The following is a 24,298-nucleotide window of genomic DNA, read 5'->3' on the forward strand; positions in this document are numbered from 1 at the left end:
TGATGTCTGATTTACTCTGATTATAAGTGGAGACCAGCTCTGCTCAGAGGAACATTACATTTATCTGTGTAGGACGAGTAAAGCTGCTGCTGTGAGACACGGGTTTGAGCCATTTGTTGGGTTTTTAACGATTCCTTTTTCAAATCTGATGCTAATGAGATGTAGGAACTTGTAATAAAGTAAAACACGATTAGAGTGTATTTTTATTGACCCTGATTCCTTCATGAAAGATTGATCTGACTGAAAATAAGTGGGCTAGGCTTTATTTTTTATATTCTACATTCCCAGGTCATTTTCTTTTAAATCAGATGATAGACAAAATTGAAGAAAATGTGGATAAAACCAAACAATTATAAGCGGTTAAGAAATACTGTGATACATTTGTTGATTGGTTCATCATCTAATCTTCAAAGACTTACAAAAAGGTCCCTGAATAACCAAATTTCTTCACCAAAGTGTGAATTCTCCTCCAAAACCACAAAACCACTGAGAATCGGTGCGATAAAATGACCCAAGCCGAGACGATTGGAAGCTATCGGACCTCGATTCTATTTCTGTTTCAGTTAATTGCCGCACGCTCCGGCCCCGCGCTCGCCGTCGACCTCTCGCCGCTCGTCCCCGCGGACCTCATCAGCCACAGCTCCCTTCGCCTCCACAAACCGACCATTCCGCGGCTAATAAAAAAACATGAGCCGAGGCTGAGAGCGCGACAATCGCACCGCCGGCGACTGTGTGCCAATCAGCGGCGGACAAACGAGATAAACAAGATGTGACGGAGAAGTAATTATCCGATGAAGGCGAGACGGATTGGCCGTGGCGATGAATATATAAAAACGGCACTGCAATTTCCTCCATTGTGGTACAAATGAGGAGACGCGCTTCTGAAGTACGATGGCGCGAGGCTCTGGTGTCATCGCCGGAGTTCAGGCGGACGCAATTGCGGTCCGGCTGTGGCAAAGCAAACAACCGCTCACGAGGAAGAAAGGAGGATATCACGGGACGGAAAAACGGTGCAGAATAATGAGCGGAGCACAAAACGGTGTCCATTTGAAGCGAGAGTCTGATTTTGCTCCAAATGATAAATGACTGAAGAATTCATCTGTTTCACACGGTAATAAACAAATCCTATTGCGCGGTTCTGTTTGAGTCGAGGTGAACAGACTCTTATATGGGTCCGAGTCTGTATCCAAGGCCAAGAATAAGGTTTAGCTTATTTTTGGGCTTGGGCCGCCGCAGTCGCATCGTGGTTTGGGCGTAAGTCAAAGGGACGAACCTGAACGAACATGGCGACGCCGATGGACTGACTCTGGCCCGTGTGAGCAGATTGACCGACTACTTCGCCCGCAGAAGAGCTTTGTGTATTCGAGGACGGGGAAAGACGTCTGCGCTGGCGTTCTCTGCTTGTCTCGCTGTTGGGACGCTGCCACCAATCGGCTCTAAATGTCCCACGTGACGTTCCTCCTCTCCACGGCGTTCGGCGAGAGACTTTAGAGACCGACGCTGTAAATGTGCAGAACTATGAACTGACAATCCGTCGTTGCCCCGTATATCTGCGCGTTCGGAGCGGAGTTCGGCCCTAAAACGAGGACGCTGACGTGTGCTTGTGTTGTACATGTTTTCGTTTCTCTCCTTGGCATGGCCTTGATTCCTCTAACTCTGCGCATCTCATCTCAAAGGCACTTCCTCAAACGGTCCCTCACAAGCTGTTTACCTCCGTTTGTTAAAGACGACTCGCTCGCTCGCTCTCACCGCGCCATGAATAGCCCCGACGATGCGGGTAGCGCCGCCCGGTGGGACCTTCTCCGACGCGGCTCGGTGTAATGTAATGAGCGGCCTTTCTGTAGTTGCCAGGTGAGACGGGGCTCCCGACGTGCCGCTGGCAAAAGAACAAAGAACAAGCCGCGGGGGCGAGGGGGGGGGGGGGGGGGGGGGAGAAATCTGTAAGAGATATGGAAGTGTTTGAGCCGAGGATTGTTCTGCTGAAGCTTGTAGGTTTTTCTGTCGGTCGGTTCTTGTTCTTCGTCCTGGGTTTGACCCAAAACTGTCTGGTTTGATTCCATGCCAGCTTCTCCAGCTCATTTACAAAGTCGGCAAACTGCCTGTTCCACATCCAAAGTGAGAGAAATATGATAAATACTCATCGTGGCATTTGGCGAACGCTCGGTAAATGTCACCGATGTTGTAGATCTGTGGACGGAGGCGACTCTGAAACGCGCTCCTCCTTCCCGGGGTTTTCGCTCGCTCGTTGCCGTTGTTGCGCGCGAAACGATCTGCGATGGCCCGTGGGACTCGAACACGATGAACCCGTTTGACTCTTCCGGATTCACACTTACAGCTCCAATCGGCGGCAAAGAAATGCGTGACGGAAACAAAAGACGAAACAAAAGACGAAACAAGACGTTGTGCTGTGGATGGCGTCTGCACTCGTTCTGCCACTCAAAGTCTGGAGCGACGTCGGGATCTACAGGGAATCGCACATTATTTACGACGTGCTGAAATGTCTTCTGAAGTCATAATAAATGTGTCTGGAAGAAGTCTGTTGCGTGATTCCACTGGAAATATGAAGTTAAAACCATTCCATAAAACATATCCTTCACCACGCTGATGGACGGGGAATATTACAGCCAAAAGAACAACGTTATCATAGAAACAAGACGCAGGAGGAGGCTCCTCCGGGACAAGTACGAGTCAGGTTTGTGGCAATGCAAGCCATTCACGGCAAGGACTGTGTATTTTAAACATCTTCAGTGCAATAAAAGCATCCAAAATGAAGAAAAACACACTTATTTAGACTAAAACGTTGAATCTCGATGACAAATGTATGAGCGTTGTGCTGCGCGGTGGCCTAGTGGTTTAGGCAGCGGCATCATTATTAAAGCGGTGCATGTCGCGAGCTGAAGTGTGAAAATGGCCGCGAGCGCGTTGTGCCGTTTGTGAAAAGCACATTTCTTGAAAGTATGCGTCGCTCGCTCCTAAAGTCGTACGAAACCCGCTCCAGTCGATTTAAGACGGCGCAGAAAAAGGCCCCAAAACATTTCAGTTTGGTCTGTTTTTCAAGGAGCAAATGGAGCAAATAGTCTGAAAGTGTGAACATTTCTCAGGCACAACACGGCGGAATCACACCGGGTACAATAACACCAAGTACTGTCGCTCATGTGGGGATTAAGTACAGTTTCCTTCCCAGTTAAAAGTGCAATTTGTAACGTTTCAGGAGGAGTTTCTGCCTGGAATGTTCACAGTGCGAGCGTTTCTTTAATTAAAGGTGCTTCACGGCTACGAGATCTGAAGCTAACGATCATTTCAGTCGTCGACGAGTCAAAGGATTATTTCTATTGAACAGTGAGACGTTTTAAACACATTTTGAACCAATAAAGGTCGAAATGTGGTGACTTTTTTTTTTAATCCTTTTTCTTTATTATTTTGATTCGATAATGACACGCCTTTGCTTGCGTGTTTTAGAATCTGTTTTGCAAAAAAAAACTCAATAAAAAGAACAAATCGAAATAAATACATTTACAATTATTTAAAAAAAAGAAACGTTATCTAAACATCTAAAAAAGAAAAAGTCCATGAAGTGATGAGTATTAAAGCGTTTGCTGTAGCTCTTGCGCCCACATTTAGCTTTTAATTTGTGATTTCACAGAAGTTTCTGAGAAGTATTTGTGATCGTCTCTGCAAACTTCTCACAATTATTAGAATCGCTAAACACAATCTTAAATGCATCGTTATGAGCCCACAATCGAATGAAAATACAAAAATCGAAGCAGAAACACATTTGTATCTTAGTTAATGTGACTCTCGACGGTCCGTTTAGTCACTTTTCCGTGGATCTGGAGCGTTGTCCGTCCCGTGAATGTCTCGTTTGTCAATCCGACGATCCACGATCTCTGAAACGCCGATAAACTTCGATAACTGTTGGTTTTCGATGCCCGCCGTGGTGCATGCTGGGATAGCGCGAACACGTGTGCGGCGGCTTCCGTACTCACTCAAAACCAACACCGAACGATGATCCGATTGCATGTTCGTCACGCGTCAGAAAAGCGGTTAAATATTTCATGAATTCCAGGGTTTTTCTTCATGATCCATTATTCATTCGCTCGTCGATCACGCGCTGGCGGTTTCTTTCCCGAGGAGTCGATGCGTCGCATTTGTAAAGCCTCTTCAGCCCACACAAACCTTATAAACCAGTGACAAAAGTAATCCAGATCATACCTTTCATTCTGTGCATTTTGTCTTCATGTTCAGTCAAATTCTGTTTTTAATGCAAGATTTGATTTGTCATTGTTTGTGTATATTTTTAAACTTTTAATTTTCACAGTTTTGTTGTTTTTGTGTCACATCGTCAAAGCAATCTTTCTGAGTTTGGTTTGATCCATACTACTCTTTATTCATAAATATTCTCAGTCTAGAAGCCGTCAGTCGCCATATTTCAACATTTATTTGTTCAAACCTGTGTTTAAAAAGTCTGAATTTGATTTCAACTGTTGTTACTTAGTTGAACTTCTGACTTTCGGGTGGGTGAACGAGTTCAACCTTTGACGACTCTTTTGACTGCGAGATAAGAAAAGAGGATGAAAAGTGTTCAGGTTTTGTCTCGTGTTGCAGAGGAAAGTTCTTGTCGTCAGTCCTCCGGGAGCTCAGACTCTGCTCCGGCAAGTCACAAAGTTCAAGTTCTTACGTCAAAACGTGAACGACGTCTGAACTGTATCGAACTTTGTCCTGAGGGAGAGGAAGGAGGGAGAGGAAGGAGGGAGAGGAAGGAGGGAGAGGAAGGAGGGAGAGGAAGGAGGGAGAGGAAGGAGGGAGAGGAAGGAGGGAGAGGAAGGAGGGAGAGGGAGAGGAAGGAGGGCTAGGAAGGAGGGCTAGGAAGGAGGGCTAGGAAGGAGGGCTAGGAAGGAGGGAGAGGAAGGAGGGCTAGGAAGGAAGGAGTGATGAGGAGGGCTAGGAAGGAAGGAGTGATGAGGGAAGAGGAAGGAGTGATGAGGGAAGAGGAAGGAGTGATGAGGAAAGAGGAAGGAGTGATGAGGAAAGAGGAAGGGGTGATGAGGGAAGAGGAAGGGGTGATGAGGAAAGAGGAAGGGGTGATGAGGAAAGAGGAAGGAGTGATGAGGGAAGAGGAAGGAGTGATGAAGGAAGAGGAAGGAGTGATGAGGGAAGAGGAAGGAGTGATGAGGGAAGAGGAAGGAGTGATGAGGGAAGAGGAAGTGGAAGAAGGAAACATGGCTTCTGTCGTCCTGCTCGTGTCCATGTTCTTCATCGTCTCTGGTTTGTCTCGGGTCAAGGATCCAAAGGCCAAGCGGAGGACGGCGTCGTACAGACAAATCCCGTGAGACGAATCCCACGTCGCTGCTAAAGAAAAAGCCTCACTCTGCTCTCGTTCCCACAGATCTGATCCACTGCACCAACGAGATGAACGTGAGCGTCCCGCAGCTCGCCGACACGCTGTTCGAGCGCACCGCCAACTCCAGCTGGGTGGTGGTGTTCAAGGCCCTGATCACCACGCACCACCTCATGATGTACGGCAACGAGGTACGGACGCCACGCCCTTTTTCCACACGCGGTCTCTCCTGCTTTGACCGTCGGTGTTTTGATGCGTTACGATTCCCGACGTCGTGTTTGTCGTCTCCGCGATAGAGAGAGGGAGAGAGAGGGAGAGAGAGGGAGGAAAGGAGAGAGAGAGGGAGGAAAGGAGGGAGAGAGGGAGGAAAGGAGAGAGAGAGGGAGGAAAGGAGAGAGAGAGAGAGGAAGGAGCGAGAGAGAGGAAGGAGCGAGAGGGAGGAAAGGAGAGAGAGGGAGGAAAGGAGAGAGAGAGAGAGGAAGGAGCGAGAGGGAGGAAAGGAGAGAGGAAGGAAGGAAAGGAGAGAGGAAGGAAGGAAAGAGAGAGAGCGAGAGAGAGGGGAAGGAGAAAAGATAGAGGAAGGAAGGAGAGAGGGATGAAGGAAGGAGAGATAGAGAAAGGAGAGAAATAGAGGGATAAAGGAGAGGGAGAGAGGGAGGAAGGAAGGAGAGAGGGAGGAAGGAAGGAGAGAGGGAGGAAGGAAGGAGAGAGAGGAAGGAAGGAGAGATAGAGAAAGGAGAGAAATAGAGATAAAGGAGAGGGAGAGAGGGAGGAAGGAAGGAAGGAAGGAAGGAGAGAGGAAGGAAGGAAGGAGAGAGGGATGAAGGATGGAGAGAGGGATGAAGGACGGAGAGAGGGATGAAGGACGGAGAGAGGGATGAAGGACGGAGAGAGGGATGAAGGACGGAGAGAGGGATGAAGGAGGGAGAGAGGGATGAAGGAGGGAGAGAGGGATGAAGGAAGGAGAGAGGGATGAAGGAGGGAGAGAGGGATGAAGGAGGGAGAGAGGGATGAAGGAAGGAGAGAGGGATGAAGGAGGGAGAGAGGGATGAAGGAGGGAGAGAGGGATGAAGGAAGGAGAGAGGGATGAAGGACGGAGAGATAGAGAAAGGAGAGAAATAGAGAGATAAAGGAGAGGGAGAGAGAGATGAAGGAAGGAGAGAGGGATGAAGGACGGAGGGGATGAAGGAAGGAGAGGGGGATGAAGGACGGAGGGGATGAAGGAAGGAGAGAGGGATGAAGGACGGAGGGGATGAAGGAAGGAGAGAGAGAGATAAAGGAGAGAGAGAGTTCAATTACGGGCATTTCACGGCTAAGAAATCTGAAGCTAACGATCATTTCAGTCGTTGACGAGTCAGGATTATTTCTATTGAACATTGAGACGTTTTAAACACATTTTGAACCAAATAAAGGTCAAAATGTGGCTTCTAGAATATCACACATTTTTATTCTTTTTCTAAATATTTTGGTTGGATAATGACACGCCTTTTCTTGCATGTTTTTAGAATACAAATCGAAGCAGAAACACATTTGTATCTTAGTTAATGTGACTCTCGACGGTCCGTTTAGTCACTTTTCCGTGGATCTGGAGCGTTGTCCGTCCCGTAAATGTCTCGTTGGTCAATCCGACCGATCCACGATCTCTGAAACGCCGATAAACTTGGATAACTGTTGGTTTCGATGACCGTCAGCGCTTCCATGCGTTGCGATTCCCGGCGCCGTCTCCGTCGTCTCCGCCCGCTCTTGACACGATGGTATTCAGGCGTAGATTTTCCACGTCTTTTGTAAACCTTTCGCTCGCTCGATCGTCTCCTACGACGCACGCGGTTCAGTTTCCGAGGCGACAAAGCGACGCGCCGATCGATCGTTTTTTTTTTTTTACCCCACCGCCGTCGATAGTTCATGCATTAGTCAGCGCCCGTCCGGTCCTTGGGGTCGGAGCTCCGGGCGGTCAGGAGAGAGGTCGGTTACGGCCTCGACGACGACCCCGCGAGGCTTCGGCCTGTCGTAGGCGCGGTCGATAGGTTTGTTCCAGCGCGAACCCTCTGGATTATTCATCGTGCGACGTGTTGGAGGGCTGACGTGAGATTGCTGAATTCTGAAAACTTCCCCCGACTAGCTGAAGGCGAGTGATGGATAGCGTTAGCATCGAGCGCTGTGTGTCTCTCATAAATCCATGACTGCCGTATTTTCCGGAGTCGCATCGGCCAAAAAATGCATAATAGAGAAGAAAATGTACATATATAAGTCTCATTTTTGGGTGAAATGTATTTGATAAAATCCAAGACCAAGAACAGACATTTCATCTGTAAAAGCAGTTTAAAATAATCACAGATTAGAACATGGTGAACAGGTGTAAACAGTGTTGGGAAAGTTCACTTTCTACATGAACTAGTTCAGTTCATAGTTCATAATTCAACATTTTGAACTAAGTTCACAGCTCCAAAAAATGAACTAGTTCAGTTATTTTTTTTTCAATATTATGCCATAATTTATATTTTTTCCACAGCCCAAATACAACCACAGGCAGCAATTATTTTATTAGTTTAATGTTGGAACTATGTGTCAGATTTCATCTTCATATCAAATTTTGAATCCTTTACCCAGGATTTACATTCACATTGAAGGGACAGACTTCCCTCATGTGTTGCTGTCCATTCAGCACCACACTAGCAGCAGCAGCAGCTTTCAGCCCCACAGTATATTCTCAAAAACATGAGGGAAAACTTGCTGGGAAAAGTTTGCACAGAAATGTTAGATTGTTCCCATCCTCACCGACCTTATCATAAAACTCACGTAACCAGTCGTAGCAGGGCGACTCGTTGCTGCTCTGTTAACTACACGTTGCTGCTTTTTGTTTTGATGCACATGTGCAGTGCGGTTCGACACTTGAAATCTCTTGTCTGTGCGATCTATCGCCTCTACAACTGGAGCTCTCTCACTTTCCAGACATCGGCTCTTTTTGGGCAACTTAACGGTGTTTTTCGCCTGGAAGTCTCTAGAAATTTGACAACTTATTGAACGAAAATAAAAAGAACGAACACGCCGTTCACAGACACCACAATGAACACGTTCACATTATCGTTTGTCAGCAGTAATACAGGGCGTTCAGTTCACGTTCACCAAAATTATGAACACCTTCATGAACGTTCATGAACGACAGGCCGCGTTCAGGCACAGCACTGGGTGTACGTATGCTAACGCTAACACCTTCAGCTACATGACGTATGCTAACGCTAACACCTTCAGCTACATGACGTATGCTAACGCTAACACCTTCAGCTACATGACGTATGCTAACGCTAACACCTTCAGCTACATGACGTATGCTAACGCTAACACCTTCAGCTACATGACGTATGCTAACGCTAACACCTTCAGCTACATGAGGCACAGACAGAACTGTGGTAAGTGTCTGGTATGTTAACGTAACATATGAACAGTTATTCAGATAACTATAGCATAAAGAACATGCTAACAAGTTTAGCAAAGCATCAGTTTTACCCCAAATCACTAAATCCACTGAATTCTTCTTCCTCTGTGTCACTTCTAAACAACTCCACAAACTCCAGAGGAAGAGGAAGTGCAGATTCTTCTTCTGCGTCTCATTTGAAACACATGTGAAATGCGGTTGCAAGTGTGAAAATAACTAATAATATCTCATGCAAGTCCCTCTGGAGTATAAGTCGCACCATGGTTCTCGCATGAGCCGGCGCTTTCCGAGCCTTGACGATACCGGGCGACTCGAACGTGCGCGAATCCTTCTAAATACGGCTCCGAACGAATTACGAGGGAACACGCATCCAGGACAAAAGCTCGTGAAAGTCCATCTGACCTTTTTATATACGTCCCCTTTAATCCGAACCGCGCAGACGGGGGGGGGACCCTTTAATCAGATTTCCCTCTGCAGACTTTAACTCCTGCAGAAACACACGTTCATACTATTTATACGCCGTCACATCCACAGACTCGGCCCTTATTCTCTCTTATTAATAGATTTTTTTCGCCCACGCGCTGAAATTAATTATAGCTGAGAGAAACGAGAGCCGGGATGGAGGACGAGGATGGTCAAAACAAGCAAAGTAAATTAACTGAAAATATGGATCAAAGCGTTCGCACAGAAAATGGCCGCCTCGGTGGATTCCCCACGTTGTAATTGAAGATGAAAATTCATGCGGCTATATTTATGAGGACTTGGGGACTTTCGAGAGCCGAGTTAATTTGGAAGTTATTAATTCAGTGATTTTGTCTTTTGCTGTGAAGAACATTGTTTTTTGTTTTGTTTTTTTTAGCGCTTTGAACTTCACCGTTGAAAAATAGATGTTTTTTATCAGGTTTTAATTCGTTGCACAAAGTCATTTCATACAGTTTCTGGGGAATTGTGCTCGTCTCCGTGGAGGTGTTATTGCTTTGCCTGGCATGTCCCACATTATGGCATTAAACTTCTCTATAGAGCTGCAACGATCCTGACAATTCTATTAAAAATAATCATATTTTCATCTTCTTGATCATTCAACATTTTACTATTTATCAATTATACGATGTGAAAGTGTCTGTACGTGTTGTTCTTTTTATGAGTGCATTTAATTACCAGCGCGTTAAGCCAAAAGCGTCTTAGAGTTTTATATCTTACCTAAGACTTGATATTTTAGCACACCCCTAATCCCGGGTCGATTTACGTAACATCAAATATGACGGAAAAATGTTTCAAGCACCCGACGATTCGAACCAACCGTCGATTCGAACAAACCGACGATTCGAACAAACCGACGATTCGAACCAACCGACGATTCGAACCACCCGACGATTCGAACCAACCGTCGATTCGAACAAACCGACGATTCGAACCAACCGACGATTCGAACCAACCGACGATTCGAACCAACCGACGATTCGAACCAACCGACGATTCGAACCAACCGACGATTCGAACCAACCGACGATTCGAACCCCCGACGATTCGAACCAACCGACGATTCGAACCAACCGACGATTCGAACCAACCGACGATTCGAACCAACCGACGATTCGAACAAACCGACGATTCGAACCAACCGACGATTCGAACCAACCGACGATTCGAACCACCCGACGATTCGAACCAACCGACGATTCGAACCAACCGACGATTCGAACCAACCGACGATTCGAACCAACCGACGATTCGAACCAACCGACGATTCGAACCAACCGACGATTCGAACCCCCGACGATTCGAACCACCCGACTATTTTAACCACCCGACTATTTTAACCACCCGGCGAGTCGAACCAACAGGCGAGTCGAACCAACAGGCGAGTCGAACCAACAGGCGAGTCGAACCAACAGGCGAGTCGAACCAACAGGCGAGTCGAATCAACCCAGAAAACCGTACCCTTCATACAACATTATATATTCATTACCTTTACCAAGTGCGTTCGACATAAAGACAAATGTACCACTTGTTTTGTCGTGTCTTCGTTGCTTTGTTTCAGGTCAAACCCAGAGCAGTTGTTTCTGTCTTTGAACCTTACATAACTCTTTCTTTGTGGCTCCTCCCCCGCTTACGCTCGCATAAACTTCCCTAAAAATGTCTTTGTTTCTCGTGAACTCTGCTGTGCGGTTATTTTCACTACAAAACCGGAAACGACGTCGACAGTTGGATGCAGGCCTGTAACCACGGCGACATGCACGTCCCAGTGGAGTGTCAGGCAGGAGCCCCTGAACCGTCACGTATTTGAGGTATTCCATGTAAACAAACATGATGACATCACCGGGCTCGGAGATCACGGTCACCACCGCACTCGGGCGTGGTTCAAGCGTCCGGTCTGAGTGCTGCCCAAAGACTTTGTCTTAGTGCATTTTCTTCATGTTTTTGTTTGTTGGCACAGCTGAATAATTATATTTAAATCATTTTTTTGCCTGAAATGTTTCACAGTTGGACAAATGGTTCAAATCCCGGTCTCCACGTTGACATCGTTGGTGGGGCGGTCAGATCCCTGGCCCACAGTTTAGCTCAGGTCAAAGCTCTTGTATTGGACTGCCCTTGGGCAAGACTCTCAACGCGCCACTTAACGAGCTTTATATATAATGAAAAAAAGTGCTATATCAATGTGACTATTTACAATACAAGTATTTTTATTTGCAATTGAATTGCCTGTGATTGACTTCATGAGGTGGATACATTTAATGCCATATTGTGAAACATTTCTGGACCATTCACTGCTCCTTGAATCAAAGTGTTTTCAACGACGCACGGATATGAAACTGTAATAATTGATATCATGATTTAAAAACAAATCCAATACATTTTAGTCGTTTCGCTTGGGAAAAAGAAGCTGATTTGTCTTTGTGATTGAAACGATAAATCGTCTGTGTTTAGGCGAGCGTTGCGGTTCAGGCGAGCGTAGTTTAGGCGAGCGTAGTTTAGGCGAGCGTAGTTTAGGCGAGCGTATTGGTTTAGGCGAGCGTGGTTTAGGCGAGCGTGTTGGTTTAGGCGAGCGTGGTTTAGGCGAGCGTGTTGGTTTAGGCGAGCGTGGTGGTTTAGGCGAGCGGTTCAGGCGAGCGTGGCGGTTTAGGCGAGCGTGGCGGTTTAGGCGAGCGGTTCAGGCGAGCGGTTCAGGCGAGCGTGGCGGTTTAGGCGACCGGTTCAGACGAGCGTGGCGGTTTAGGCGAGCGGTTCAGGCGAGTGTGATGGTTTAGGCGAGCGGTTCAGGCGAGCGTGGCGGTTTAGGCGAGCGTGGCGGTTTAGGTGAGCGTGGCGGTTTAGGCGAGCGTGGCGGTTTAGGCGAGCGGTTTAGGCGAGCGTGGCGGTTTAGGCGAGCGGTTTAGGCGAGCGTGGCGGTTTAGGCGAGCGTGGCGGTTCAGGCGAGCGTGGCGGTTCAGGCGAGCGTGGCGGTTCAGGCGAGCGTGGCGGTTCAGGCGAGCGTGGCGGTTCAGGCGAGCGTGGTTTAGGCATGCGTGATGGTTTAGGCGAGCGAGCAGGGCGGTTTAGGCCAGCGAGCGTGGTTTAGGCGAGCGCGGTTTAGGCGAGCGCGGCGGTTTAGGCCAGCGCGGCGGTTTAGGCCAGCGCGGCGGTTTAGGCCAGCGCGGCGGTTTAGGCCAGCGCGGCGGTTTAGGCCAGCGCGGCGGTTTAGGCCAGCGCGGCGGTTTAGGCCAGCGCGGCGGTTTAGGCCAGCGCGGCGGTTTAGGCCAGCGCGGCGGTTTAGGCCAGCGCGGCGGTTTAGGCCAGCGCGGGCGTCTTCTATATATCTTGGTGTATCTTGTTCTAAGTAGGTCAGCGCCGCGGTTTGGAGACTTTCCCGACTGGAGTTCTCCGCCGAGACGTGACTGTCAGACACTTTGAAGTCGTCGCTCACACGTTTGACGCTCGTCGCAGGCTTTTCCAGAACTTTAAACAAGATCCTAAAAATACCTGGCGCCCACAGGAGACGGGCCCGATGCCGCTCTCCGCCGTGTGAAGTCTGTTTAAAGGCGTCTCACGTCCTCGTTTGCTCAAAACGCAGGGCGAGCCACAAACGCCTCGACATGATGCAAGACGCTTTCCTGACCCACAATGAAGGAAGTCCCTTTCATTTCATAACCTTTTACACTTTTGACCAGCAAGTGTCGAAAAATGTGATGCCAATCGATTCTAAGACTCTCAAAACTTGACACTCATTTGTTACTAAAGAAACATAAGAGACATTTGACCTTTTTTATTTTATTTTTAAAATGTTTATATATATATTTTTTTCAATTTTGAAATATAAACATATACAAAACAAAGAACCAGACCAGAGAGCAGGAGCTACAAGAACGTTGAAAAATAATAATAATAATAGATATATCAACAGAAAATAACTACACATATAATACTAAAAAAAATAAAAAAACATGTATATGTCCAATTTAGACATACTTTCAGCAATTTATTTTTTGATTAGTCATTAATCTTTTTTCTATTAAACATTGAGACTTTTTAAATACATTTTAACCAAATAAAGATTGAAAGATTGTGACTGTAGACTTCTAGAGAGAATATGTTCAAGTAAAGCACATGATGGATGAAACTCACAATTTTTACATTAGATAATTTCCCTAAACCTGATTTACACCGTTTTGAAACGTGAGAAACGGATCTAGTTAATTTACCTGATTTTCTTTTGCATGTAATAAAGTCAAATGTCCAGGTCCAGTATAAATATGTTGTAAAAGACCACAGCACTTTCTCCAAGTCTAAATATAAAGTCTTTTATTATCCGAGAAGCAGGAAGTGCGCCGTTAGCATGCTAATGTTTGTTAGCTTTACCAGGGATGTCCGAACTCGCTCTGGAAAAGTGTTTATGAACTCATGGTGTTGAATATTTTGGATGTTCAGAATGTATTTGGAACGTGAGGGACTCTTCGATCAAACCCGGTCGCGGTCAGTTCCGTTCTGTCTGAGCGGCGTGTCTCTTTAAATATGGAATGCCCGTTCCGTTGGCATTTCTTCACAACACAATAATGTCTTTGGCTCAGCATCAGCCCCGGGTTATTTTTAGCCCCGGAGCACATAAAGCTGCTCATTACCAAGTACTGTGTTTCCAGACCAGCGCTGCGTACTTTAGTGAGCACGTCGGCCCGATAACCAGAGCGCCGACCAGAGCGCCGACCAGAGCGCCGACCAGAGCGCCGACCAGAGCGCCGACCAGAGCGCCGACCAGAGCGCCGACCAGAGCGCCGACCAGAGCGCCGACCAGAGCGCCGACCAGAGCGCCGACCAGAGCGCCGACCAGAGCGCCGACCAGAGCGCCGACCAGAGCGCCGACCAGAGCGCCGACCAGAGCGCCGACCAAATGTGACGCGATGGCTCTAAAACATATCTGCGATGTTAAAACTCTCTTCCTCGTTAAAGGGGCTCTAGGTAACCTTTCCACTCACGCGTCGCCATGGTGATGAGGGATGGCACGATAAGCAAGAATATCATGTTAGTGAAAAGGGAATCGGCCGTCGAGCATTTGATGCACTCACGATCGAAGTCAATGAATCACAGCGTTTCTTTTTATTGAAATCAGTGTGGACTAATTCAGTGATGTTTTGTGACTACAACACGTGCGATTCCCCGAGAGAAGAGCTCTAATTCTCCACACAGAGCAGGAGCTGCATCAAAATGACACAGGAAACACGGAAAATCAGCGTTTTTATATTTTATTTTAATTTGGCTGTGAATAAACTGGATGAAGCTGTTCAATGTCACAGGCCTCAGTCTGAATCGATTCATCCAGAGAATTCATGACGGATTCATCATTTACCAAATTAACCCACATAAAGTGTCCTTTCTTTCCCTAAAGATGTGTTTATTCTTCCATTGAATCCTCTTCCATCCGGCCTTAAAGAGTCTGGGCCTCATTTATTACACTTTTAAGTCTAATAAATCAGCCCAAATTGAGTTTTTAGGCCAATTTTCTGTCGGATCTTGTTGAGTCAAAGTAAATATTAAAGCCAAAATCCCTTTTGTAAATGTTTTTGTGTCTAATACGTCGACAAAATGTATGAAGACTTGTAACACTTTTTTTTCCTCACATTTGTGCGAGTGAACGACGCGAGAGGTTTCACGCCGACATCAAACGAACGCAACCGTAAAATCTGCTAATGCCGCGTCATCGCTGAGAGCAAAGCCATCTTTTTTTAACCCGCGTTCGCTTCAGAAATGTGAAGGCGTAGATTTTATGGCTCTGGGTTTGTCCAAAGCCGTCGCTGTTTGGACTGCGCCGCTATCACGCCGCTATCACGCCGCTATCACGCCGCTATCACGCCGCTATCACGCCGCTATCACGCCGCTATCACGCCGCTATCACGCCGCTATCACGCCGCTATCACGCCGCTATCACGCCGCTATCACGCCGCTATCACGCCGCTATCACGCCGCTATCACGCCGCTATCACGCCGCTATCATCTCGATCGGTCGATCTGTTTTGTGTGTGTCTCCAATGTGTCGTCGTGCTAAAACTTAGCAGCGTTACGTTGACGGTAACTCGAACAACGTTATTCCCAAGAGCACATTTCTGATGGATCGTTATCAACATAATCCCCCGAAACGAGGATGAGGAGGATGATGGTGGTGGTGGTGGTGGTGGTGGTGGTGGTGGTGAGGATGATGATGATGGTGAGGAGGGTGGTGGTGGTGGTGGTGGTGGTGGTGGTGACAGTGACACAATGACATAAACAAAATTACAACACAAAAAGTCCAACATTTTAGTCTAAAGTTGCTGAATTTTGTTTTTTTTTAAAAAAGTCTGAATTTAATTTTTTTCTATCCAACGTCAAATCTTGTTGAGCATTAAGTAGGAGGAGTAGTAGTAATGAGTACGAGAAGAAGTAGTAGTAATAGGTTTTAATAAGTATTTGTTGTAGTAGTATACGTAAGAAGCTGCTTGTAGTATTTTTAAACGGCCCACAATGAAGTAAATGCGATATATATATATATATATATATATATCTCGTACTCCAGGATTACCCTCACACATGATATTGTACTTGTATTTCACCTTCTCAGCCCTCTGGCTCCGCCTCTCGCGCCTCATGCATATCTTGAGTTGGCCTTCAGTGTTTTTACTTATTTCCACTGCCAATAAACCGCTTCAGTTCACTCCAACTTGGCCTTTGCGATATGTTTTACACACAATATGATCAAAGCTGTTGTTCTATGCAAAATGACAATATTTGGTATCGTCTAATAAGAAAAGTGTCACATTGTAAAGTGATGTTTCTTATTTCACAGACACATTTTATCACAATCAGGATTAGGACTGCATCGTTTTAGTTGTTCGACTTCAAACTATTATTTTTATTGTACATTGAGACTTTTTACATACATTATAAGTTGAATAAAGGTTGAAATATGGCAGCTGAAGGCTAGATACAGAATATGAATGAATACAATGTATTATTGATGAATATCTGACATTTTGATTTAATAATGCAGCCGTTTTTGTTCTAAAAGCTCTTCATACGTGTTTTAGTCTGTTTAGTCCAGAGACTGATTTAAATTGTAAAAACACTACTACAATCTTTTATTGTATAGTTTACTACTCATGATTAGGTGTTTATTGTTAATAGTACATTCAGTTTTTCTCGTAGCCAGGTTTTTCTCACTGCTCCTTCCTCTTTGGCTTGTGTCTCGCCTTTGTTTCATGTGTTTATCAGCGTGAGCTTTAGTCTTTGGATCCAGAGCCAAAGAGCCAAACAGTGCAACAGGAAAACCCAAACAGAGCAGCGCCCACACCTCGAGAGCCGCTTCAAGAGGCCGTGCGATGCGCTAAACCAGAGGGTTAAACCGGGGTTAAACTGGGGCTAAACCGGGGTTAAACCAGAGGGTTAAACCAGAGGGTTAAACCAGAGGGTTAAACCAGAGGGCTAAACCAGAGGGCTAAACCAGAGGGTTAAACCGGGGCTAAACCAGAGGGTTAAACCGGGGCTAAACCAGAGGGTTAAACCGGGGCTAAACCAGAGGGTTAAACCGGGGCTAAACCAGAGGGTTAAACCGGGGCTAAACCAGAGGGTTAAACCGGGGCTAAACCAGAAGGTTAAACCGGGGCTAAACTGGGGCTAAACCAGAGGGTTAAACCGGGGCTAAACTGGGGCTAAACCAGAGGGTTAAACCGGGGCTAAACCAGAGGGTTAAACCGGGGCTAAACCAGAGGGTTAAACCGGGGCTAAACCAGAGGGTTAAACCGGGGCTAAACCAGAGGGTTAAACCGGGGCTAAACCAGAGGGTTAAACCGGGGCTAAAGCGGGGCTAAAGCGGGGCTAAAGCGGGGCTAAAGCGGGGCTAAAGCGGGGCTAAACTGACGCTAAACCAGGGCTAAACTGACTGTAAACTAGGGCTAAACAAATGGAAACTGGCTCCAAAGCAGGACTGAAATTCCTATAAACATTGTGAAACGTACAAAATGTGAAATGTACAAAAATACATTGAATTGAAGGTCTAAACTGCTTTAAAAACCACTTGAATCGTCCTGTCTCGGGTGTAATATTGGTCCTTTTCAGCCGCTCTCCGACTCTTTCCACGGCTGTCGCACGGTTTCTTTTCTCCTGTTGAAAGGTTTTTGGTGAGTTTGTTTTGAAGGACGCTCAGACCTCCGGAATGGCCCATCATTTCTCTCTCTGTGACGAGGCGCTTGTGTCTGTCAGAGGAGTGTTAGACGTGATCGATCGCACCTCGGCGCTTTGGGATCTGTCTGGGCCTTTCTCGAGACCTCGGGCCGTTCTGTGTGGAGCTTTTGACTGCTGCTGCTGTTGTGTCCTTCAGCAAGACACCACAGACCTGTCCCTACGTTTTAAGGCTCAATAATATCATTCATGCAGATTCAACATGAAATACATTGTCCAAAACCAGGGATATTCAACTTCACTCGAGGGTCTGAGTTTTGGAGGATCGTGGCTTCAGGGCCGGATGTAGACAACACACCGCGGCTTCAGACAAACTTTGGTGTCGCATAAAGTTAGATCTGGTTCAAGAACGATAAACCACTCCTGCTTTATTAGATCTTTGTGGAAATCAGCAAACAAAAGGATTTACCAACCTTGCTGTAGGTCTCCAAATGATGGATCCCAACAAGGTCTGAATCGAGACCAGTAAACAAATATATACATTTAATATTTGGATGATGGGCGCGGCCCTGACCATTATCGTTTGGAGGGCCTGATTTATCATTATAGTGCAAAGATGATGCAGTCTGAAAAAGCGTGCAACGTGACTAATCATGTTTCAAAGGTATGATTAATCTGATGAAGCTATTGTCTCAATTTTTTTAAATTATTTTTATTTTTCCCCGCACAAGTGCAACGCCCTTAACCACTACACCACCGGCACAACACCACTCATTCTAACTAATGTAGTTTGATTTACATGAATGTAACTGTATTGTTTCCTGTGGTGGAAACGCTCCTGAGCTCGGAGAACAAACTGCAGCGTTTGTGCTGCAGTTCGTGATTATTTAGAAAAGGTTTTACTGGGATTCTCCCGCTTTACCATCGTTATGTCGGTGGCATAACGTCACCGTTAACGTCGCCAACAGGTTTGACTGCAGACGGTTGTTCCAGGGCGAGTGTGGGGAATATTGAAAGAGTCCAGAGCGAGTCCGGAGTTGCTAAGGACACGGGACGAGCGGCGAGGACGCTCACGAGAAGTGCTGACGTTTGCCTCCTCTCTCACTCTCTAATAATGTGTTTGTGGGTGTGTGTGTGAGTGTGAGTGTGAGTGTGTGCGTGAGTATGTGTGTTTGTCGCTCGTGTCCCAGATAAAGAACACAGACACTTTAGTTAGGCGTTAGAGTCTTTAAAGGTGCTGTACTGGCGTTTTAAAACTTTAATTAAAACAGAATTTGTTGGCTCTGAACGGTGTGTGTCGGTCCTTTGTATTGGTTTGTATTTCCTAACGCGTTCCAAGCCTCCTAATCATTCACCGCGATGATTTTATATACACTTTCCTCGACTTGCGGCGACAGCGCGGAATGTTTTGTGTCCATAACCTACTTGAAAATAATTACCTCATTATTTTTCCCATCAATAATAAGAACTGTGTGACCGTGGTCAGGAGGGACCAGTGGACTCACAGAGATCACTCCAAACTGAGGCGTAGCCGTTTCAGGTTACCACCAGCTGATGCTAATGCTAGTGGCTATGCTAATAAACGTTAGCAGACTCGCCGACAGTTTGAAGGAGCCTCATTTCCAACTGTCCGGGTGTTTTATCTTAGGATCAGACACAAAGTCCGTGCTCTTGAAAGCTTTGAGGGCGTGTCCGGGGCAGAGGGCGTGTCCGGGGCAGAGGGCGTGTCCGGGGCAGAGGGCGTGTCCGGGGCAGAGGGCGTGTCCGGGGCAGAGGCCTTCTGTTTTTCATGACTCTCTAACAGCATGTGTGACATCTTCTAAAACATACCTTGGTTCATATATATTGTCATTTATGAAAATACTTATATAAATAATGTCATATTGTTATGGACTTACTCCTGATGAGAAGATAACTCGGAACGTTACCTCCAGTAAACTGAATTAGTTTAATGCCGTTTGGAGTACACTTTTCCCCTGTGAAATCGTAGCGTTGTCAGTGGGAGAGATAAGGGACGCCAGAGAAAGGGCGGAGCATCTTATCGGCGAAGGACGAGGTAAAAGCGCTGACTCCGTCTCTCCGCGTCGGGACCAACGCAGACGAGTGTTTGTGCTGTTTTAGGTCACCTCGACTCCAGCAGAGGTCGGGGAGATAATCGGAGCGCCCGTGGGTGCTCTCGGATCCCGATGCTGATAAAAGCGGCCTCGACGTAGACGGCGATGAGTCGTGTCCAAAAACCATCAACTATCGACCGTCTTGTTCTCTTTAGTATTACTTTACTAGTATTACTTTAGTATAGTATTACTTTCCCAAGCCCCACCCCTCCGCGAGTTCAGGGGGTGTGGCCCGGGCAGACTTTATTGATGTGTGTGATTCTGTTTCTTTGTCCAGTCGTAGCTCCAAAACAACAAAACCCGAGGGTCGGATGTGTAGGGATGGTACGATGTGGTTACTGCGGCCAATCGGAACAGCCAGGCGTTGCCTAGTGACGGCTCTCAACCCCCCCATAACCAATACTAAGATATGGATTTATCGCTTTTAGTCGTAGGCTGGTTCTGGTTTAATTATGGTTTAGCTCTGGTTTAGCCCTGGTTTAGTCCGAGTTTAGTCCTGGTTTAGCACTGGAGCCTTTACTTCTTCCCTCGTGGCACAGTAGTTAGGTCAACACATGTTCAGATTCTTCTTCTTTTCGTCACATTTACAAAGGATGAAAATGCGGGTTGAGTCGAAGCCGCTCGGACGAATTGCTCGGACGAATTGCTCGGACGAATTGCTCGGACGAATCGCTCGGGCGAATTGCTCGGACGAATCGCTCGGGCGAATCGCTCGGACGAATCGCTCGGGCGAATTGCTCGGACGAATCGCTCGGGCGAATCGCTCGGGCGAATCGCTCGGGCGAATTGCTCGGACGAATCGCTCGGGCGAATCGCTCGGGCGAATCGCTCGGACGAATTGCTCGGGCGAATCGCTCGGACGAATCGCTCGGGCGAATTGCTCGGACGAATCGCTCGGACGAATCGCTCGGGCGAATTGCTCGGACGAATCGCTCGGGCGAATCGCTCGGGCGAATCGCTCGGACGAATTGCTCGGGCGAATTGCTCGGACGAATTGCTCGTCTTTTGTTGTTCGGAGCTGGTTTTCTGCAGTTCTGCTTTGGCGGTCAAAGACGAGCCGCGGTTACCACGGAAACTAACGACTCCTGCGCCTTTCAAAGACGAAAAGAGACAAAAAGAAGTATTTAAGACACTGCAGACACGACACATTTTTACAGGTTTGTCAGTTTTCTCTCTTTCACGTGGAAACGACAAAACCGTCCAATCTGCTCCGAAATATGTTTAATTATTTCATATTTAGCAAACGGTCTGATTTACTACAGTTCAAGCAAAGAGCAAAATTAAGAAAATGAGGTGATTGTCTCGTTTGCCTAGTTTTCAGTCAGATCTAGTTTAGTCACAATCTAAATAATAAATCCAAAATCCGCTCTGTAAATGTTACATTTTTGTCCATTTTTCACATTTAAACGTCCCAAGTATGTGACATTTGTTCCATTTTTACACAGAAAACGCCTTATTTCTGTCTTAAAACGTGACACGATGAATAATACATTTGTTTCTGACGCTTATGTGAGGAAACGACAGCAGAAGTTTCACGTTTATGACTTAAAATTTCATTTTTTTCCCGTTTGGCCCGCAGCGCCCGCACTTAAAAGTGCTCTCTGTTTTCTGCTGGAGCCTGGTCACTTTATTAATCTAAAGTATTTCAACTACAGTGGTTTTATTGCCAGAACATACTTGATCTGATGGAGTCTTGTCTTCACTGAGATTGTTCAGTTTTATGCCATTTTGTGGAATATTCCCGACATCTTCATGAGGAAAGAGCCCTCTTCAGTTGGGGGCGGAGCAACGTCTGTGTTCAGAGCCCTCTTCAGTTGGGGGCGGAGCAGCGTCTGTTCAGAGCCCTCTTCAGTTGGGGGCGGAGCAACGTCTGTGTTCAGAGCCCTCTTCAGTTGGGGGCGGAGCAACGTCTGTGTGTTCAGAGCCCTCTTCAGTTGGGGGCGGAGCAGCGTCTGTTCAGAGCCCTCTTCAGTTGGGGGCGGAGCAGCGTCTGTGTTCAGAGCCCTCTTCAGTTGGGGGCGGAGCAGCGTCTGTTCAGAGCCCTCTTCAGTTGGGGGCGGAGCAACGTCTGTGTGTTCAGAGCCCTCTTCAGTTGGGGGCGGAGCAACGTCTGTGTGTTCAGAGCCCTCTTCAGTTGGGGGCGGAGCAGCGTCTGTGTTCAGAGCCCTCTTCAGTTGGGGGCGGAGCAGCGTCTGTTCAGAGCCCTCTTCAGTTGGGGGCGGAGCAACGTCTGTGTGTTCAGAGCCCTCTTCAGTTGGGGGCGGAGCAACGTCTGTGTGTTCAGAGCCCTCTTCAGTTGGGGGCGGAGCAGCGTCTGTGTTCAGAGCCCTCTTCAGTTGGGGGCGGAGCAGTGTCTGTTCAGAGCCCTCTTCAGTTGGGGGCGGAGCAACGTCTGTGTTCAGAGCCCTCTTCAGTTGGGGGCGGAGCAACGTCTGTGTGTTCAGAGCCCTCTTCAGTTGGGGGCGGAGCAGCGTCTGTTCAGAGCCCTCTTCAGTTGGGGGCGGAGCAGCGTCTGTGTGTTCAGAGCCCTCTTCAGTTGGGGGCGGAGCAGCGTCTGTGTTCAGAGCCCTCTTCAGTTGGGGGCGGAGCAGCGTCTGTTCAGAGCCCTCTTCAGTTGGGGGCGGAGCAACGTCTGTGTGTTCAGAGCCCTCTTCAGTTGGGGGCGGAGCAACGTCTGTGTGTTCAGAGCCCTCTTCAGTTGGGGGCGGAGCAGCGTCTGTGTTCAGAGCCCTCTTCAGTTGGGGGCGGAGCAGCGTCTGTTCAGAGCCCTCTTCAGTTGGGGGCGGAGCAACGTCTGTGTGTTCAGAGCCCTCTTCAGTTGGGGGCGGAGCAACGTCTGTGTTCAGAGCCCTCTTCAGTTGGGGGCGGAGCAACGTCTGTGTGTTCAGAGCCCTCTTCAGTTGGGGGCGGAGCAACGTCTGTGTGTTCAGAGCCCTCTTCAGTTGGGGGCGGAGCAGCGTCTGTGTTCAGAGCCCTCTTCAGTTGGGGGCGGAGCAACGTCTGTGTTCAGAGCCCTCTTCAGTTGGGGCGGAGCAGCGTCTGTGTTCAGAGCCCTCTTCAGTTGGGGGCGGAGCAGCGTCTGTGTTCAGAGCCCTCTTCAGTTGGGGGCGGAGCAGCGTCTGTGTTCAGAGCCCTCTTCAGTTGGGGGCGGAGCAGCGTCTGTTCAGAGCCCTCTTCAGTTGGGGGCGGAGCAATGTCTGTGTTCAGAGCCCTCTTCAGTTGGGGGCGGAGCAGCGTCTGTGTTCAGAGCCCTCTTCAGTTGGGGGCGGAGCAGCGTCTGTGTTCAGAGCCCTCTTCAGTTGGGGGCGGAGCAGCGTCTGTTCAGAGCCCTCTTCAGTTGGGGGCGGAGCAATGTCTGTGTTCAGAGCCCTCTTCAGTTGGGGGCGGAGCAGCGTCTCTGTGTTCTCTGTGCCGGGGCGCGGGCCGTCACCCCGGGCCGGGGCGCGGGCCGTCTCGCCGTCACCCCGGGCCGCGCCCCGTAATGAGTTTTCTTCGATTGGGCCTGAATATGTGAACGCACGGCTCGGAACGATAAACCAGGAGAAAAAGGCCCATAGCCACAGAAGTCCATCAGGCGAGACGCCGCGCCCGCTTTAAACGCGCTCGTCATGAAGCGGGACGAAATCCCCCCAGGGCCGAGTCCACACACGTCTTATCGCTTTACGACTTATGTTTTTTCTGAAATGTGCAATGTTTTATTGTCATTATTACTGTCTTCATGGGAAACACTAAACGTACTTGTTTCGTGTTTCTTTTCATTGTAATTTTGCTTTGTTTTTTAACGATTATTGGATTTCTAAATGTGTTGATCTCTGCATCGACTGGAATCACTGAACGTATTTGGACCCATTTGTCTTTTTTTTTAAACTGTTTGTTTGGAGGGAGGGAGGGGGGGGCCACGGGTTGTGAACTCTCGTCTCCGCGGCAACAGAAGAAGCGCTCATTCGTTTACGAGACCTCTGGCAGCTGAGTCATGGAAAGCCACAGAGTTTAAAGGTGCTCTGCGGAACTTTTCTACCGATGACGTCACCGCTTTGTCGCGTTTCACGGCGCGGCATTAAACTGGGCTCGCTCGCCTCTCCGCCGATCTGACCTGTAACTAAGACTGAAACATGTGAAATGATTGATCAAACTAAAATGCTATTTAGATGGTGATTGCTCAGTTTAGTGGTAAAGAACCTGTGGTAAATATTTATCACAGTTTTACTTCCGTTAAGTGTCAGTTTGTGAAGAAATTTAGAAAAGTCTGAGTTTAAAACGACAGGAAGTGGAGCTGAATCCCTCTGTGATGTCATCAGTGTGCGACACAGACTGTTTAAACCATGGTGGGACTAAATAAAGGTGTTTTATGGTCTTATTGTGTCAGATCAGAACCGTTGTGTCGTTTATGTGGAGTTTGGCTCTTGTTTACAGTCTGGTTGCCATGGAAACAGCTGTGGAACCACCTCTACCTGTGTCATATTTGTGCTCACGTCCAACCAGGAAGTACAATTATAAACTTTACTCAAACATGGGCGAAACGTTGAGTCTAATCGTAATTATAAGAATCGTGTTCAGTGCGTTTGAGTCGAATGTGTTTCATCATTTTTTAATCGTTTCACCTCCTTTTCCCCCCAAATCGAGCGACCGAACGGATTTGCTTGAAAACAAGTCGTCGGCGGCTTCGCGTTCCTCAATCGTCACGTGAAATGTCACCGCCTCGTTTGTCTTTCATTCCCAGCTCAAATCTGCTCATTAACATTCTCCAGGGTTCGTCACGTAATTGTTCATTTTCCTTTCGCCGCCGTCTTCTGC

At 47.6% G+C, this 24,298-nt stretch overlaps 1 protein-coding gene across 1 annotated transcript in view; it reads left to right on the plus strand.

Annotated features, from left to right (window-relative positions):
• LOC140371636 (phosphatidylinositol-binding clathrin assembly protein) overlaps positions 1–24,298 on the plus strand; it is a 100,751-nt gene that overhangs the window by 20,823 nt on the left and 55,630 nt on the right. Inside the window, exon 2 of the mRNA XM_072458814.1 lies at positions 5,387–5,529. Within this exon, the coding sequence (XP_072314915.1) occupies positions 5,387–5,529 (143 nt within the window). The remainder of the gene's footprint in view (positions 1–5,386; positions 5,530–24,298) is intronic.

This window comes from Eucyclogobius newberryi, unplaced genomic scaffold (genome assembly GCF_026437365.1).
Source record: "Eucyclogobius newberryi isolate DKJ021-1_F unplaced genomic scaffold, fEucNew1.0.hap1 SCAF_22, whole genome shotgun sequence".
Classification (NCBI taxonomy): domain Eukaryota; kingdom Metazoa; phylum Chordata; class Actinopteri; order Gobiiformes; family Gobiidae; genus Eucyclogobius; species Eucyclogobius newberryi.